The 17,977-nt window shown below is 46.4% G+C and overlaps 1 protein-coding gene across 5 annotated transcripts in view; it reads right to left on the bottom strand.

The window, feature by feature from the left end:
- LOC149326706 (ryanodine receptor-like) overlaps positions 1–17,977 on the bottom strand; it is a 542,398-nt gene that overhangs the window by 403,726 nt on the left and 120,695 nt on the right. For all 5 annotated transcript variants that reach the window (XM_089563500.1, XM_089563501.1, XM_089563503.1 and 2 more), the window contains exons 6-12: positions 13,940–14,052; positions 9,930–10,035; positions 7,770–7,863; positions 7,243–7,317; positions 5,596–5,752; positions 2,799–2,921; positions 2,654–2,701 (exon numbers count right to left, since the gene is read on the bottom strand). In XM_089563500.1, the coding sequence (XP_089419626.1) occupies positions 2,654–2,701; positions 2,799–2,921; positions 5,596–5,752; positions 7,243–7,317; positions 7,770–7,863; positions 9,930–10,035; positions 13,940–14,052 (716 nt within the window). The remainder of the gene's footprint in view (positions 1–2,653; positions 2,702–2,798; positions 2,922–5,595; positions 5,753–7,242; positions 7,318–7,769; positions 7,864–9,929; positions 10,036–13,939; positions 14,053–17,977) is intronic.

Raw genomic sequence — 17,977 nt, 5'->3', positions numbered from 1 at the left:
ACCTGAAGCCCGGACGAGCGGCCTGCGCTATCGCTGCTTGTTTCGATTCGCTCCGCGGCCTCACGGAATGCCGAGTTCGAACAAAAACGCATTGACACAAAGCGCAGGGCGGAGTGAACTACGTCACAGGCGCTCGCTGACGCTGTGCTACAGTGTGAAGCTGCCTACCAGGGTGACTTTTTCTCGCTTCGTAACGCGCGCAACAATTTTTTCATTAATTTTTTTTTTCTTGGCTGGACTGTTTGGAAGACGGTCTACAATTCTGCTAATACAAGATATCCCCTAAAATGAAAATTATAAAAGTCAATTAACGTATTCAGTTAATCAGCGAACTAATTAAAGTAGTTTGCCTCTTACCTGGCGTCCACCGTAGCCCTCAGTATAGCCCCAGGGTTAAAGTAAATCTAAAGGAATTTACCTTTCTTTAAAAATTTTGGACCTTCTAAAAAAAACACCCGGTATATCTTTCCGCAAGATAAAAGCACACAATAAACGACTTGTGTTGCACAGGGAACGTACTTAAACTTGTGATTTATAGTACACAGCGAAATTTTGGTCTTACCTATGCGCCTGCACATACTAGACAGTTTACGAGGGGCTGAAAATACAGCTTCAACACCTTGGCGACTGGCGACTTTCTTGATGTTGTGCGAAAGTGAATGCACGTACGGCATAACTTCTCATTTTTTCCTTCTTTTTCTAACTACCTGATTCGTCTGTACCGCCTTAACTGTTCTGTGGCTACGATAGCACGAAAGGCCTGCGGCTACTGAAGATGGGAATAGGTTGCCTAGACGCTGCCGGGAGCATCATTGCCATCCTTTGTTTAAGAACACCACCATACTGGGTAAGGGCAAAACAAAAAGCCAACGCGAAATTTTGGAGGCATATCACATCATCAAAAACGAAGGCAATTGTGTTAGTTACACGTCTGTGATATTGTATCAAAAAGAGTATCGCTTCTCAAGCGCTTTCGAGAACCTGTAGATAACTCAGAATGCAGTGACGGACATTTTTATTTTTATTTTCTATTTTGGTTTCTTTTTGCTTATGGTGTGCGCATGTGGTGGTGTTCTTAAACAAAGGACGGCAGTGATGCTTCCGACAGTGTCTGGACAACCTACTCCCATCTGTATGTTTCCCGCGAATAAATCAGTTGCAAGTACAGCGTCGTCCTGTGTCCCTCTCTGTGTCTACGTCCTTACGCTGGTTTTTTTCGTCAGAACTATGTACCAACTGCCCCAGCTCTCTACCCTCCTCTACCGGAGTTCGCATTTCGTAGCACTATGTCTTAAAATATCTAATTAGATAGCGTTTCCCAACTTGCGCGCTGTTAATATCTTCTTTTCTATACAGGCTCCGTACTCTATAGTGAGGCAAGCACTGAGCCAGAATCGAGAAGGGCGATGTTGCCATAGCGAAACCTGCCCGATGGGAAATAGTTAAGAATCGGCTTAGCCTCCCCACGGGATTTCATTCCGCTATCGGAAGAGTGGGCTTTTTGAAACCGCAGATCCTCAAGTATACGGCCCATGTACACAGCATAGCTGACCTGTAATATATTCCGATTCAGCGTCATAATCAGCAGCAGCCACTGCATCCAGTGCAAGGCAAAGTCCTCTTCCACTGATCTCCGGTTAAGACTACCCTCCTGATACGTACACCACACTCGCTACCGACCCCTGCTGCGCTTGCTTTGTCTTGCCTTGGAATAGAAATTGCGAAGAAAAAACGAGGACAAAGCAAATACAAGACAAGTCCTCGTTTTTTCTGCGCAATTTTTTCAGTATGCATATCAACCAACTTGCCCAACATTCTGCTCTCCTTGGAATAGAACCCTATGGGCCATTCGGTTCCATAGGGTGAAAAATGATGCCTGCAGTTAATTAATAATATTGCCTTTAGTATTAATATTGCTTTCAATTTACTTCTGACGGCGCCTGTACATGCAACTGGCTTTTATTTATTAGGACCGTTCACCGTCTCTTTATGTTGGCCAGTCGTGCACCTACATAGGTGCGGCTGTTCGCAATCGCAGTAGGGCACGTACAACGGGGAGAAGAAGAAGCCGGGACGAGTACTCGGTATTACCGCTGGCCATTGCTAAGTTGGAAAAAAATTGAAAAATTGGTTTTTGGGAAAGGAAATGGCGCAGTATCTGTCTCACATCTCGGTGGACACCTGAATCGCGCCGTAAGGGAAGGGATAAACGGGGGATTGAGAGAAGAGAGAAAGAGGAGCCGTACTGGAGGTCTCCGGAATAATTTCCACCACCGGGGGTTCTTTAACGTGCACTGACATCGCTCAGCACACGGGCGCCTTTTGCGTTTCGTCTCCATCGAAACGCTGCCGCCGCGGTACGGTTCGAACCCGGAGACCAGCAGCCGAGTGCCCTAACGACTGAGCCACCGCGGCGGGCGATTGCTAAGTTTAGATGAGTGCTAATCTTGAAAATGGCTAATCGCTCCATCCTTGTTAGCCGATTTCCGCCGCAGAAGAGTATCCCGGAGACCCAGGCTTGTTCATCGGTACTATTGACAGTGTGTGTGAAGCACTCAACATTTCAAGTGATATACCGGGTGTATCAGCCACTACAAAGAATGGCCTTCGCGGTTTAGTTGAGACCGCATATACGGCAAGAAGCGCAGCTCACCTGCTTCTCTTCCACTTTGCCCACTCCTCGCTTTTTAGTCTCGTATGTCTGGAAAAAAAAAGTTGGCGTTAACGACAAGAAACATTCTGCGTAGCATAAGATGTAGAGTTAAGGCCAAAAATCAGGTCTAGACGAAAGTCGTCACCTTGTAAGAGAGCCACAGCCCGGTTTCTAGGTGTTGCAGAAACACCGTGGTGTCGCCGTACTTGATGAGCGGTGAGCCGAGCACCTCTTCTTCTTTCTCGTCCAGCACTATCTTCTTGTCGTCCTGCGCGAGAAGGAAGCAGTGAAAAGGAACGCCGTCAGTTAGGGGCTGGTGCGACCCAAATATGGCGCATATTATTAGATTACCATGAACCTGTAAGCCGACGCTTTTCTCCTGCATGTGGAGCATGGGCCTTTGACAGGCTCACGGTGTCCGAACTTAACCCCTGACTTGGACGCGGGGCCGCATGTGCGCACTTCCTGACCAGTGGCTGTTTCGTTCACTCACTCGCAGATTGGGCGCTAGTGCTGGACACAAGCAGAATTTTAACTTCGTGCGTTTAAGGAACTGCAGAACTGCTTCGTTGTATTGCACGGGCTGTTGTCGTCGGTTATGTTAGGACGCCTATGCGCATTTTTTACATCACGGTGAAAGAGGGAAAGAAAAAAGCGGCTGGGATAGCCGGGCTTGACCGCATTTACGGCAGGATGGTGAATTTTAGGTCTGGAAACTAACTGCAGCAGACTACAGGCAGTGTCGGTTGACACTTGCGTGCCCGCGTATGCTACGCACAAGTTTACTATTTCATACGAGGACATCGCTCGTTACACATTAACTTTTTTTTTATTATACAGCGCCCCGGGCGTGCACACGATGAACTGATTGGCATCAATGGTAAAATGCTCCGTACAGTCTCTCAAACTCTTGAAACCTATTCCCAAGCCTAATATTACTACCTGAATAACACCGTAGCCGTTCAACTTTCAACAGAGCACTCTCTGTGCCCATTATGAACACCAATTTTAGCAATACTGCTGAGAACAAAATTTTCATTATCATCATTATCAGCCACACTGCGCCCACTGCAGGGCAAAAGCGAACCATGTCGTCCACAAGTGGTTACCTAGCGAATGTTGCGCTGCAAGCAGGCATAAAGCATTGGCACTTATTGTGCGTACCTGAAAAAAAAAAGGAAGCGTCTGCAAGGCGCTTTATTTATGCTTTTAGCGGCGCACATGAAAGCTAAGAAGCAAAGTATACATGGCAGCATAATTCAATTGGAGAAAATATATCAGAAACAAGACGCGAACCAGAAGTAAACGTTTTATTACAGTGCCTGAGGTTTAATAAACCCCTTGGACTTAGCCTGAGTAACTGCGCTCGACATTCAGTTGCGTAGAATTTTTCTATTCAGGTGGGCAGCAACCGCTTTTGCGTTTGCGTTGCGTATTCCGGAACAACCGCAGCTCTTTCGATACGTACAAATACAGCCTTTGTGATGCGTCCCTTGGACACAAGGTCTACTTTTAAGTCGCGCAGTTGGAATATAAGTGCGCCCTAAGTGCTTAGGGTTGAAAGCAAACATTCTTCGCCTACAGTGGTTTGGTTCTTCAGGGCTACTGTAGCTGGCCTCCTGCCCAGTTCATGAGTATGGCGTGAAACCTTGAAACTTTTGAAGATGGCACATGAGCTCAATTCAAATTTCAACAGCAAGTACCGCATCTACAATTGGTTAACGCTGAAGCGTGGCGGCTGCGGTGAGTGGATAATAAGAGATGTGTACACCGTCTGTCCCCGATGTATATTGACCGCCGAACCGCCGAAATTTCTGTGGCGTATCGTAGGCATAGCGTTTCTCTTCTAGATTTCAGTTCGAAAAGCTTTCCCTCTTAACTGCGCCATTGTTGGGTAAAATTCTTGAGCCAACATCACTTGCGAAGGGCGAAGTTCCGCTTGTCTGGACATGAACTCTGTAGATTTGGTATTAAGATTCAACTCTGGAGACTACGCCACGACAACAGCTTGGGCATGTTGGTCATTGATTAGTGATAGAACAGCGCAAAATGACTGAACTGGACAGGAGACAGACGCTGACTTACAACAGCACCGTCTAAAAAGAATTGGTCGAAAATCTGGAGTGATGGTGATTACTGCCCCTAACGAACTGAAAAACCTTTGCAGACGTGTGAATGCTGGTCCGACGAAAGAGAAGCCATGCAGGGGTGCATGATAGAGCACAAAAGCCCCTTTGTGGAATGCACCGAAGGCCTGGTGTACTCGTTGCTAGCGACTTGTGGGAAAGTGTATACATTGGACAGACTGGCAGATGCATGAGCGATAGACCATTAGAACACAAAACAAGTTTAAAATAATCATGCAGAAATCTAGGGATTGATTGCAGAGACTGCCCCTCAAGAAGCTGTGGCCCTGAACTCAGCAGATGCAAAGCACATGCGAAACACAAAGATCAGATGGTCCGCGAAATCATCGAGGCAGCTTCGATAGCGAGGCTGCGCTACCATTGTATGGTACGCCGTCCATCGCGTTAACACTTGACATGTTAAATGTTGATTTACCTCCATGGTTACACAACCTGTTTTGACCTTTTTGACCTTTTAGAGTGCATGAGCGACATGGGTGTGACGTATGTGGTTGTGCAGATGGCATAAGAGGCCATGTTTCTTCGAAGTAAACTGAGTTGTACGCCGGCGCCTGTCTCCTGTCCCGTCGTTTTGCTGTTCCATCACAAATGGAGACTATACGGTCCAGCTCTCGACAGCCTTAAGGGCAAAATTGAAGGAACCCTTCCAAAGATTCGATGTTTTCCAGAATGGCATCTCATCGACTACGTGCTATTACGCTAGAATCGCTTCAAGTGCACGCAATATCTATTAACGGATAGAAGTGCGTCAAGTGCACGCAATACAGAGGATCGGATAAGAGCACCCTTCGTTACCTTGGTCTGCCTGAGGCAGAAGGCTGTGGCGGCGACGGTGGCCTTTTCGCGGGGCACCAGGCAGACCTCGCGGTTCTCGCCGAAGGCCAAGTACTGGCCCGTCGTGATGTGATGAATGCGAAGCGGGTAGCCCCAGTTGACGAAGCCGCCCGCCCACCTGTGAAGTGGAACACGCGCCACCTCATATGTAGTAACTGACCGTGTAAAAAGGCGGCTGTCGGAGCCCCTTGCTCGTCTTGTTACCGTGCCTCCTAATTAATGGCTTTTTGCATCTCTTCGTTTCATCAAAATCCGCCTGGGCTCTGAGTTTCCTCGTTTGGTTCATAGGGTTTGGTGTCCCGAAGCGACTAAGGCTATGAGGCACGCTGTAGTGGAGCGCTCTGGATAATTTCGACCCCCTGGGGTTCTCTAATATGCACTGACATCGCACACTACACGGACCTCTAGTATTCTGCCTCCATCGAAAAGCGACGGCTGCGCCCGGGATCGAACCCGCGTATTTCAGTCCAAGCCGAGCACCACAGCGACCGAGCCACCACGGTGGCTTAAGTTTTCTTATTACCAAAATCGCACTGAGCAGGCGTTTTAGCGTGGCCATGTTCGTCATGTTTCCCACAGAAAATACATTTATAAAATTTACATTGGCTTCGTTTCTCACAAAGATTGTGCACGTCACGGAAGAAAAGAAAAGCAGCTTGTGGCAGCATGACGCCACTCGGTAACCATGGCCGAATCACCACGCATGGCAAGAACAGCGCCGTACAAAAGCTCAGATGGGTCTCAGAGTGCATACACGTGTTAAAGAGAGTACTCTGCATACCCTGTACAATGGAAACTGTTAGTATATAAAGAAAGTTCACAGGACTGGTTCATTCGCACAATGTTAGCTGAACGTCAAGAGTTCGTCAACACGGTTAAATGGTGTTATCACAACGACAACCATAGCGAAAGAGATTTTACCTCGTTCCGCATTGATTGGCAGGTGTGAAAAGGGCGCTTGCCCAAAAGAGACAAAAATGACTTGCGTCGTCGTCGTGAGCAACGGCCGCATACCACGAAGGAGTATGCATTTATTGATTGCGCCCGTAGTGTGAGAAAGGTAGGGCGCTACAAGTTGTTTTTCCTGTCTACTTCGATCGTAATAAATAAATACGCTCTCCAGCAGCTCACGAGAAAATGCGAAATGCTCGAACTAGAAGCTTTCATAGGTGGAGGTATGTGTGCCGATGACTTTGGTCGTCAGCTTTTCCCGAAGCACGCGGCAAATGAAAGCCATTAATTGCATACGCTACACCTGCTCAAGTTTTACATCAGCAATACCTACGCGTTCCGAGCGCCCGCCAGGCGCATAAATGAGCTGCATCCGGGCACGAGGGCGCAGCAGCCCCAATTGCGGAGGAGTTATTACACCAGGTCCTCATTAAGCCACGAAAGCAGCAGTTAATGCGCGGAGTTGGCGCTTCATGGCGGCCGCGCAGGTTAATTCAACGCACCCGTTAGATTAATCACGGCCGCAGTCATTAGCCACTGTGCAGGCGAACTGGTCTGATTAGGCCGTTGAGCGTGAGCTCCTTCGGAAACGTTTGAAAATAAGCACCAGCCACAGGCGCCGTGTGTAACAGAACAACGGAGTGGAAGCATACTCACTTTGTGCGCACTAACTCGAGCCGCCATAGCGAACGCGCCTGGTTCAGGACGGCGCCGCCTTCGTAGACGATGATGCTGCGGGGCAGAGAACCAACCGGGTGTGAGCATATCCTTTTCGTTCTTTCTCTTCTTGACCACTGGTCAGCGCCCTTCACTATTTCTCGAGGCATAAAAATGACGTGACGTTACAAATCGCCACTATCAATCGCAGAAGGGCATGGTAATGAAAGGAGGAAAAAGTTACTCGTAGTTTGATTCTTGGCTTGCACAAGAACTGTGACATGCGCCATATCAGTTCCTAAAAGAAACAAAAGCCAATAAACTGGCTACGCTGAAAGTTCACGGTTAAACATAGAGAAATAAACTAGGATTCAACATAGTGGCGACAGTTGTAATTAAAAAATCAGAATGAGATAAAAAATAAGTAATTAAAATGCAATAGAGATGTACGCTCTAGAGTAACTCCAGACCGGAGAGAAGACAGGCCTCGACTGCAAGAATAGCCTCAGCAGAAGAGGTGAACATACTTCTGACCGGTCTCCTCGCTCCAATTGGGTGGAATAGTGAGACACTCGTCTCCACCGTGGAAGAACCTGAGCACTTCACCACCAAACACGTAACCTGCGGAAGAGAAGACACCGTTGAAACAGGTGTCACCGACACGCCGCGAGCATTTCGATAAAGGGCCATTGGCAATTTTCACCAGACAAAGGTAAACAACTTTTGGTTGGTTTATGGTTGGTTTATGGGGTTTAACGTCCCAAAACGACTAAGGCTATGAGGGACGCCGTAGTGGAGGGCTCCGGAAATTTCGACCACCTGGGGTTCTTTAACGTGCACTGACATAGCACAGTACACGGGCCTCTAGAATTTCTCCTCCAAAGAAATTCAACCGCCGCGGCCGGGATCGAACCCGTGTCTTTCGGGTCAGCAGCCGAGCACCATAACCACTGAGCCACCGCGGCGGCGGTAAACAACTTTTGAAATTGGAATTAACCAAGCGGTTGGCGTGCCCACCAAAGAACTCGCAAAGCTGTGTGTCGCTTCCTTGATGTGAGAACATTTAGGTTCTCATATCACAAAAAATTTCCGGCTTCTCCGTCATAAAATACCCTGATTGGTCGAGAGGGTTGTGGAGTCATTAGCATGACTGAATTTGAAAGTCTGAGAACTATAATGTTCGAGTGCCTTTCATTGGATTATCACATGTTATTAAACCGATGCCATTCACTGATCCACCCAATAATTTTAACTATTCTGCCTTAATACAACCGCTAACCCCTTAATCTGCCTTAATCAACCTACTAATTCCAACTAATCCATTGTAATCCTAATCTTTCGTCTACTTCCAAAATTTAGGGTTTTTTTTTCAGATTTTTGGGGTGGGCTAACTTCCAAATGCTATCACATTTTCTTCTTTAAGAATGTGGTTTTTCACTGCTTACTTAAGCACTTCTTGGGAACCCTGCTTCGGAACTGCGGCAAGAAATATAGCTTTGAGTGAGGTCGTCATGGAACACAACTGCTCTGAAGGCGGTGACGGCAGACAACGGTTGAGTACCTTGTTGCCGTCTAACAAGAAAATTATTTGCACATTCTGAACTGCCTTCGAGATGGAGTTGAACTGTATTTTACAAGGCGCAATAAGTGATTTTTTCGGTTAAGTTCTTGCACGCCTTATTCACCGTATTAAAGCGAAAGCATTAGTAGGCTATGTCGGCGGGGTCGTGTCACCAAAACATGCCCGCAAAACGCGGCCGCAGCAGTTGTGACGTTCTCAGAAGAGACAGCAATTAACCAGTGGTTGTAATCGAAAGCGGATGGTGTGAGGATGCTGCGCAAAAAAAAAAAAATAATTATGTCCATAGGATGATTAGTGCATTAATCAGAGAAAGAATGTCCAAAAACGTCGAAATAGCGCGGACGTCGAATAGTGAGTGGATGGGAAAACAGCCGTGGACGGCAAGATTGTGAAAAAATGGCGTAAGGAGTGAAAATGAAGTTTCAAATGAATTGAAACGGGTTTGATGAATGGAAAACAAGTAAATAAAGAGTTTTATTGACGTGAATTAATTAGAGAATTAATTATCAGCCTGGACAGGGTATAGTAAGCGGACGGGAAAGGAACCACGGCGCCAAATTTAGAATATCAAAATGGTTAATTGAGATAAATAAGGTACAATCAGAGTAAATAAATTGATGTTTAATTAAAGCATAAGCGTTCATTAAAACATGAGCATACGCTAATTTAGTCGTTAAATTAAACAACAAAAAAAGAAAATGAGCAAGAGCGGCGACGAGGAGGCGCCAATGCTTTCGCCGCAGTGATCTCTTCTTTGGATTCTTTGGATTTGTAATAATCAAACAGGAAGTAGCGCCTCAAATCACTTACAGCAACCACACTAAGGTTCTTCTAGAAACGGTCACATGAAGGTTCGTGCACACTACCGCCGCCAATATTTTTTTAAACCCTCGTTTTCTTCCACGCATTATAAGCGACTGAAAAGTGTTACCAGAACAAGTGGATGGCGGCAACACTGTGGACTTGTCTTATGATATGTTGTGCCCCCCCAGTTCGAGGCCCTAGTGGCACTGCGGATTAGTAGAAGAAGAGTAAGGGCTGTGGGCGCTTCTGCGGCGGTGCCATCGGCGCTCAGGTAATTCCAAATGCGCATTTCATCACTCACCCACATTCTTCGTCCTGCTCGTGCCCGTTCCGAATGGCGCCACCGACCAGTGGGTGAGGTGGAAGCTGGCGTTCACTATTGTGTCCTCCCCTTCCTTGGCCGTGTGCTGCGCACAAGAGGGCGAGGATTTTTCTCCAGCAGGTGGCGCCGGGAAACTGCGAACCTGAAGCTCATTGGCCGCAGAGCCTTTACTTCTACGCCCACTCTAACCGAATGATCGTTTCTTTCCGTGATCACAAATGCGTGTTCCACGGAAAAAAACACAGTAGTCCCTTCCGGCGCTGCGCCATTAATTCTGTTGAGTCGGTCGTATGCAAAGTACGACGTTCCCAAATGGGCATGCACTACAATGTACTGATATCTGGAAAACCCTGTTTAGAGCTTGGGCGAGCTGGAAGTCTGAGCTGGTTGGTAAGACGTGCTCGACCTTGTTTTGCTTGCGCTAATACCCCTCCAAACCGTGTTTAGATGCATATCAAGCGAGGCATGAGACTGGCATAGTTGAAACTTGTTTCAGCGCAAAAGAGGAGCACAGAGAAAGGAAACGACACACACGGAGCGCGTGCTCGTCTCTGTGTTCGTCTTTTGCGCTGAACCAAGTTTGAACTCATCATCATCATCAGCAGCAGCCTTACTGCAGAGCAAAGACCTCTCTCATGTCTCTCCAATTAATACTGTCCTTTGCCAGTTGCGGCCACTGCATCCCCGCAAACTTCTTAATCTCATCCGCCCACCTAACTTTCTGTCGTTATCTGCTATGTTTGCCTTCTCTTGGAATCCACTCCGCTACCCTTAGGGGCCAGCGGTTATGTTGCCTTCACATTACATGCCCTGCCCAAGCACACTTCCTCTTGATTTCAACTAGGATGTCATTAACCCGCGTTTGTTCCCTCACCCACTCCGCCCTCTTCGGATCTCTTAAAGTTACACCTATCATTTTCCTTTCCATAGCTCGCTGCGTTGTTCTTAACTTAAGCTGAACCCTCTTTGTTAGCCTCCACGTTTATGCCCCATAGGTGAGTACCGGTAAGATACAGCTGTTGTATACTTATCTCTTGAGGGATATTTGTAAACTACCATTCATGATCTGAGAGAACCTGCCATATGCGCTCCATCCCACTCTTATTCTTCCAGTTATTTCCCTTTCATAATCCGGATATGCGGTCACTACCTGCCCTAAGTAGACATTCTCTTACTACTTCCAGCACCTCGCTACCCACTGCGAACTGCTATTCCCTTGCTAGGCTGTTGAACACTACTTTGGTTTTCTACATGTTAATTTTTAGCCCCACCGTTCTGTTCTGCCTGTCTAACTCATTGATCATGCTTTGCAGTTCTTGTCCTGAGTGGCTTAGCAAGGCAATGTCATCAGCGAATCGCAAATTACTCAGGTATTCTCCATTAACTCTTATCCCCCACTCTTCCCATTTCAGGCCCCGGGATACCTCCTGTAAGCAGGTTGTGAAGAGCATTGGCGAGATCGTGTCTCCCTTCCTGACACCTTTCCGTATTAGAATTTTATTGCTTACTTTATGGAGAACTATAGTAGCTGTGCAATCGTTATAAATATCTTCCAATATTTTCACATAACACTCTTCCACACCCTGATTCCGCAATGCCTGCATGACAGCTGAGGTTTCCACTGAGTCAAATGCTTTCTTGTAATCAATGAAGGCTATATAAAGGGGTTGGTTATATTCTGCGCACTTTTCTATCACCTGATGGATAGTGTGAATGTGGTCTATTGTCTAGTATCCTTTACGAAAGCCTGCCTGATCATTTGGTTGACTGAAGTACAAGGTTGCCGTGACTCTATTAGCGATTGCTTTAGTAAATACCTTGTAGGCGTCGGACAATAAGCTGATCGGTCTGCAGTTTTTCAAGTCCTTGACGTCTCCCTTCTTATGAATTAAGATAGTGTTAGCGTTCTTCCAAGGTTCTGGTACTCTCGAGGTCAGAAGGCATTGAGTATACAGGGTGGCTAGTTTTTCTAGCACAATCTCTCCTCCGTCCTTCAACAAATCTGCTGTTACTTGATCCTCACCAGCCGCTTTCCCCCTTTGCACTGTTCCTAAGGATTTCTTTGCTTCCTCCTTCGTTACTGGCGGGATGTTCAATTGCTGAGCTCGACTGCCTCCCTCAGTAACTTGATGACTACATTCACTACTGCATAGCTTAGAAGGGTTGTTTTGTAGGCCAGTTGGTGATACATATTTCAAGAAATGCTTCGGCGCGGCACACAAGGACAAAACGTAGAAAACACACCACAGAGCGCCAACTAACAACTGATTTTATTGAAACCCGCGTCAACGAATATATGCTTTGCGCTCATCAACGACAAAAAAAGAAAAAAGATAACATGCAGTGGAGAGAGCATTCATTTTGTACCTAGCTCTCTTCACTGCATGCTATCTTTTTTTGTCGTTGATGAGCGCAAAGCATATATCGTTTACTTTCCGTCCCGTGTGTTCCCTGTGCGCTATTTTTTACATCATGTGTAGAACTCTTCGGCTAATTTAACTATCTTATCCATATTGCTAATGACATTGCCCTCTTTGTCTTTTAGCGCATACATCTGGTTTGTACCTATTCCCAGTTTTCTCCTCACTGATTTTAGGCGAAGGTAGGTAAAGCAAGTTTCAACTATGTCCTACCAACTAGCCCAGCACAAAGTTTTGTTGAAGCATGACAGTGAATGTAGTCAGTTTGATTTGCAAGCATGAGCACAGTAAAGGGAAACCGGGGGCAAACTGAAATTGTATCGATAGGGCGCCATGTTCAAATGACACATGCGCCACTCTCACCAAAAATGGAGCTGCTATGCTAGAAAAGCTCACAGACGGAAGTACAGGTGTCGCCATCAGCGGCCGATTGGAAGTAAAATGGACGCGTCGGAGCGCAAAATTATTTCAACGCGGATTACAGAGGGTAGGCTACTACGACATCCACTCCGAAGCTTCGTTTTCGGCAAGGGCATCAGTTTGAATTGCCTGACAGGAAGATTTCTGAATCCAATTTCCTCTTTGATAGATGCCTGTTTTCCTGCCCGATATACGCCAGCAGAGCCAGAAACAGCCACATAGTGGGAACAGTAATAAAATGAAGTTTTTCTCAGAGCCTCTTTAAAGTGCCTTAAATTGGCTGAAATGTTTATATAACGGCTTTATATGACAAGAATAAGTGAAAAGAAGCACAAAAATACCTTGAAAACACCTTAAAATCAGTGTTGAGTTTTGATGTCGACTTAAGAGGTCTGGACAGAAACTGCACAATTAATCAACCGAGAAAGTGGGAATTCTTTTTGTGCAATCTTTGCAAGCTCTCTACAGAACTGAGAAAATCTAAAATATTCCCGAATAGGATAAAAGTTTGGATGTCTATATAATTGGAATCAAATAACGTTGAAATTTTCATAAATGCTGCGCTGCTTAGTTGTACACGGACAAAGAAACTGGACAAACGCTGAGGTTAAGCGTAATCTACCAACTGAAGTTTTATTCCTTGGAACAGGAAAAAGGAAACACCAGCTCACGACGTAATCAGAGGATCGTGAATGCACATAAAACATAACAGTGCACTGTAACAGCAAGAAGAACTATGGAATGAAACCATGACAATAAGAACATGCGAAAATAAAAACTTTATCTAAGCCCGGAATAAAATCGCACTATTCGATTTGATACTTTAGTACCTACACTGTTTAGCTATTTCAAGGCTTACATATTTATTGTACGATAATCGCACGTCCCATTTTTTCGTTCTTGAGAGAAGAGCCTGATTTTCGTCTTTTGGTAAGGGTATGCACTGCATTCTGATTCATATTAACGGCCAACACAAAATTCCAGCAAGCGAACCGTCGGAGGGCCGCATATATCTTATGCGACACGGTTTCTACGTAGAAAGGGCTTCCGCGGGGAAGGCGGCACGGCTGCTGGATCGCGGAACGCGCCCTGGACGCCTGAGCGCGTCGTGTGCATCCGGAAGGAAAGCACAGTCCACTGGAAACGCACCAGGTATCGCTCGGTGGCTACGCTGACGAGGATGAGGTCGTCTCCGACGCGGACCTTCTCTCCCTCGGACCTCTGCTTGGAGGCCGGGTGAATGGTCCACCAACACGCCTCGCCTGCGGAAAAGGCAGACAGCGAAATGAACAAAGCTTGCCGCATGCACCATGACTGGAGCTTTGTAAAAGAAGGCTAATACTGATCACATGAACTTAAATCTGCCTACTTGAGACAGGAAACAATAGTGGCCACAAAGACGGGCACAACTGAAGAACGACGCAGGTCAAGAGCTTGTCGTTCTTCTCTTGTGTCAGTCTTCGTAGGCGCTTTTGTTTCCTTTATGAAGTAGGATAAACCATCTAACCCAAATCAAAGTTCTCCTAGATCTGCCTGCAGTGGTTAAGTTTTATCACAAATATTTACCACAGTTGTATAGAATAAAAAAAAAACTAGCAACGTTTGTATCATGAAGTCAAAACGGTCAGTGGCATGGTTTATTCAATAGAAAGCTTTCTTCTCGATTATGTGCAAATCATGCTTTGTTATGTTGCCTTTTGTGCTTGACTTATGTATTTTTAGTTTTTGAACAACGACGCTCATTGGCGTGTAGTGTTCTGCCAAATTCGTTTGGCCACGGGCTTGAAACCGTACTGCCTCCTGGTCGGAGAGTAGCACCATTTAAGTAAGCGGTGCTTGATTGGCACACTGTACGCTGTTCGCTAGACGCTGTACAGATACGAGCAGCAGTTAATTAAGAGCGGCCACTGTTCACTTGTGTTTGTGCCTATGGAACGTCACGTCATTCAGAAAAGGAAGAAAGAGTGTCGCATGGGATCACGGGGGACTCCCATCGCAGGAACCCTGATGGGCTGCTCTTGTTACATAGCGCTTCAACTCGCATCGGTGTGATACAAGCGCGGATGGGGCGCTGCAGTCTGCTATATCTAATTCTGCCGTTAGGGTGGTTCGACAAATACCGCTTCTATACGACTATTAAGCGCACACTAAGACGTGCACTTTCAGTCGAAAAAGTTGGAGGGGAAACTCAATCTGTCTTAAGTGCATGACCCGATAGCGTAATGGGTAAATTGACATATATGCAGAACTCAATCCTCTACTTTGCATTCATAGATCCCTGGGAGCCCTGATACCCCTCCTGGCGCAGTGGTGCAGCGGTTAAGCGATGCGCCACTGCCGTGCGATGGCAGGTGCTGTCACCGGTGGGGCTCGTGCGACCCAGGTTGCACTTCCCGAGCGACCAATCATCAATTTAACAGCCACGGTGGGCAGTTTGCTCACTACCCGGTGGGGTGGGCAGATTGTGATGACACCGCAAGGTCACGTCACCTAGGCGGCTCATCTGCCCCCTAGGTTTCTCTCTGGGCACCAGCTGCCAGGGTCACGCGCTCATGATTTTGGGCTCCCAACACCAACAACACCGACGTCGTATTTTCTGCGTAACGGGGCCTTTGACTACAGTTAAAAACAAGCCGCACTTGCAAAGTTTTGCAAACCATGGCTAGCTTTCTATGATCGTACGCACAGCTGGAAACAGAGCACGCACACTCACTGGCTTGATAGGAATAAGATACACTGGTTAGGAAAGGCTCTGCGGGCTCCGTGTCGAGAGGAAGAAAGCGCATTGCCTTGATGTTTTGCCTAAACATTGGTTGGTTTATTGGGGTTTAAAGTCCCAAAGCAACTCCGGCTATGAGGGACGCCGTAGTGATCGCCTCCGGGAATTTCGACCACCTGGGGTTCTTTAACGTCCACTGACATCGCACAGCCCACGGGCCTCTAGAATTTCGCCTCCAAAGAAATTCTTCCGCCGCGGCCGGAATCGAACCCGCGTCTTTCGGGTCAGCAGCCGAGTGCCATAACCACTGAGCCACCGCGGCGGGGCCGTCTAAACATTCCTTTAGTGTTTTTGCCATTTACACTTTTTTAATAGAAAATGTTTAGATTAAGTTAACTCATACCCTTTCCAGTTTGTATGGTGCACATACACTGAGCAAGTGAGGTCTCCGATGCGAGAAATTTTGGCAGGCTACTTGGTGCATTACTGTAATTCTTTTTTTATAGCAGAAAGACAGCACAAGATGTCTTAGAATGTGCACAGTCTGGAAGCTACATGACTTCATAGAGTTATTTGCTGAATGTTATGGGTTCTCTATTCGCTAAGCCGTTCAGAGCATATTTTTTTTTGCCAATATGCACAATTTTGTTTACAGGCTCGGCGGTATAAGACTCTTGCAAAAGAAAGTACTACACGAAACCGTGCTATTATATCTTAAAGAAAGACTTGGGAACAATTTCTGCAAAAATATTTTCACAGAACAAAGTTTCTGGACGTTCAAATTTGAAACGGTAGATTATTCTCTATTTCTGCATCACTTAACTGTAATCACCGCTGGCCGTGAACGTCGCTTCCTTCAGGAGATTAAACTTTAGATTGCTTGCATTCCTGCTGCTACTAGGTGGCAGAGTAAATCGATTGACTCAGTGCGGAGAATGGTTGAATATAATTTAATTTGCTGTCATATTCATCTATGAGGTTCACAACAGTTGCGGCACTTAGGGCTTCAAGAGGGGCGAAATTAGGCAGCCTAAAGTACAGCGCTACGCAGAACAAGCATCAAAAATGAACCGCAAAGCGTGTATTTAACAAAGTGAAGTAGAAATTTGATATTTGTTATTTATTATATTATTTTAATGAACAACATCGGTGCGGCTTTCCCACTGGTTTTTCGGCCTAATTTATTTTTTAACTAACAAAATTCAAGAAGCAATAGTTTCTGGTAATTTTATTGGCACCTTTCCTTTGATATCTTGAGGCGTTTAATTTAACTAATCGCTGCATACGTTCTGTAAGCAGTATCGTGTCCTGCACTAACAATTATTCGCAGCTATTTACTCCCCCGGGTCCAGCCAGTTTGCAGCTCTTAGACTTTCCGCTAATGGTGGCATTCCTCAGAGTTCCATCCTTCGACCTATCTGTTCCTCATTACATTGATGATCTGCCATCATGGCTTGCTCTTTCGGAATGCACATTACACGCCGATGATAGTACGATATTAACATCCGACAAGCGCGCATATTTTCTTAGACATGAACTGAATGCTGATATGCTGCAAACTTAGCAAGCTGATGTTGAGATAACATGCGAAAATTATTGCCTTTAAATTCAGCTTTGCCAAATTCTCATCGAGATAAAAAAAATTATTCATGGATGTACACGTATTTTCCTCGGCTTTAACTCACTTATTGCTACTGAAAACGTGATGTTGGTTGGAATAGAACTTGACTGTAATTTAAAACTCCGTAGATATATTAATTATCGAACAAGAAAAACAGCGCTTGGAACAAGTTGTTTCATTAAGGTGTTGCATTATTTTAATTTACACACGCTCATCTCATTCTACTACGCTTTAGCCACAGCCATATTAACTATTGTATTGTAGCCAGAGCTACACTGGCCGCATTCTCGCCGTTTCGCTGTGACCGGTGGCCACACGCGAGCTGCGCCCGTTGCCAAGCAACCGCTGCAGCTGGCAGCGCCGCTCGCCGCGCCATCTGGCATAACGTCAGAGGAGGAGCCGGTGAGAGCGCGTTGCAACAACACGAGAGGAGCAGGCGTTGCATCGTGTATATAGAAGGGAGGGCTCGGTGGGATTCGTCGGCAGACATGGAAAGTGGGTCGGAGAGACTGAAAGAAGCCAGGCTTCGTCGTCGGAACAAAACCGAGAGGAGACAGCGAGCCGAGGAGACAGAGGAAGAACGAGCCGCACGTCAGTATCCCCAAGCGTGGAATTGTCGAGGAACTGTGTGTCCTGGCAAGAGACTTTAACCGGACCCCCGACTCGCTTAACGTCCACTTAAAGATAAGTTCAACCTGGATCTGGCCAGTGACCCTAACATGCAGACTACACAATGGGGAACCACGATCGACCTGGTTTACCCAAGACAAACCTTGGCCTCAAAGTACTGCGTCGGAGCCACTCAGACGGTTGCTTTCTACCTCACCGACCATCGGGCCGTTTTTGT

Source organism: Amblyomma mixtum, chromosome 10, assembly GCF_055824585.1.
Source record: "Amblyomma mixtum isolate Tamu chromosome 10, ASM5582458v1, whole genome shotgun sequence".
NCBI lineage: Eukaryota > Metazoa > Arthropoda > Arachnida > Ixodida > Ixodidae > Amblyomma > Amblyomma mixtum.
Note: the sequence above shows the minus strand (reverse complement) of the source record. Positions and strands in the feature narration are given on the sequence as shown.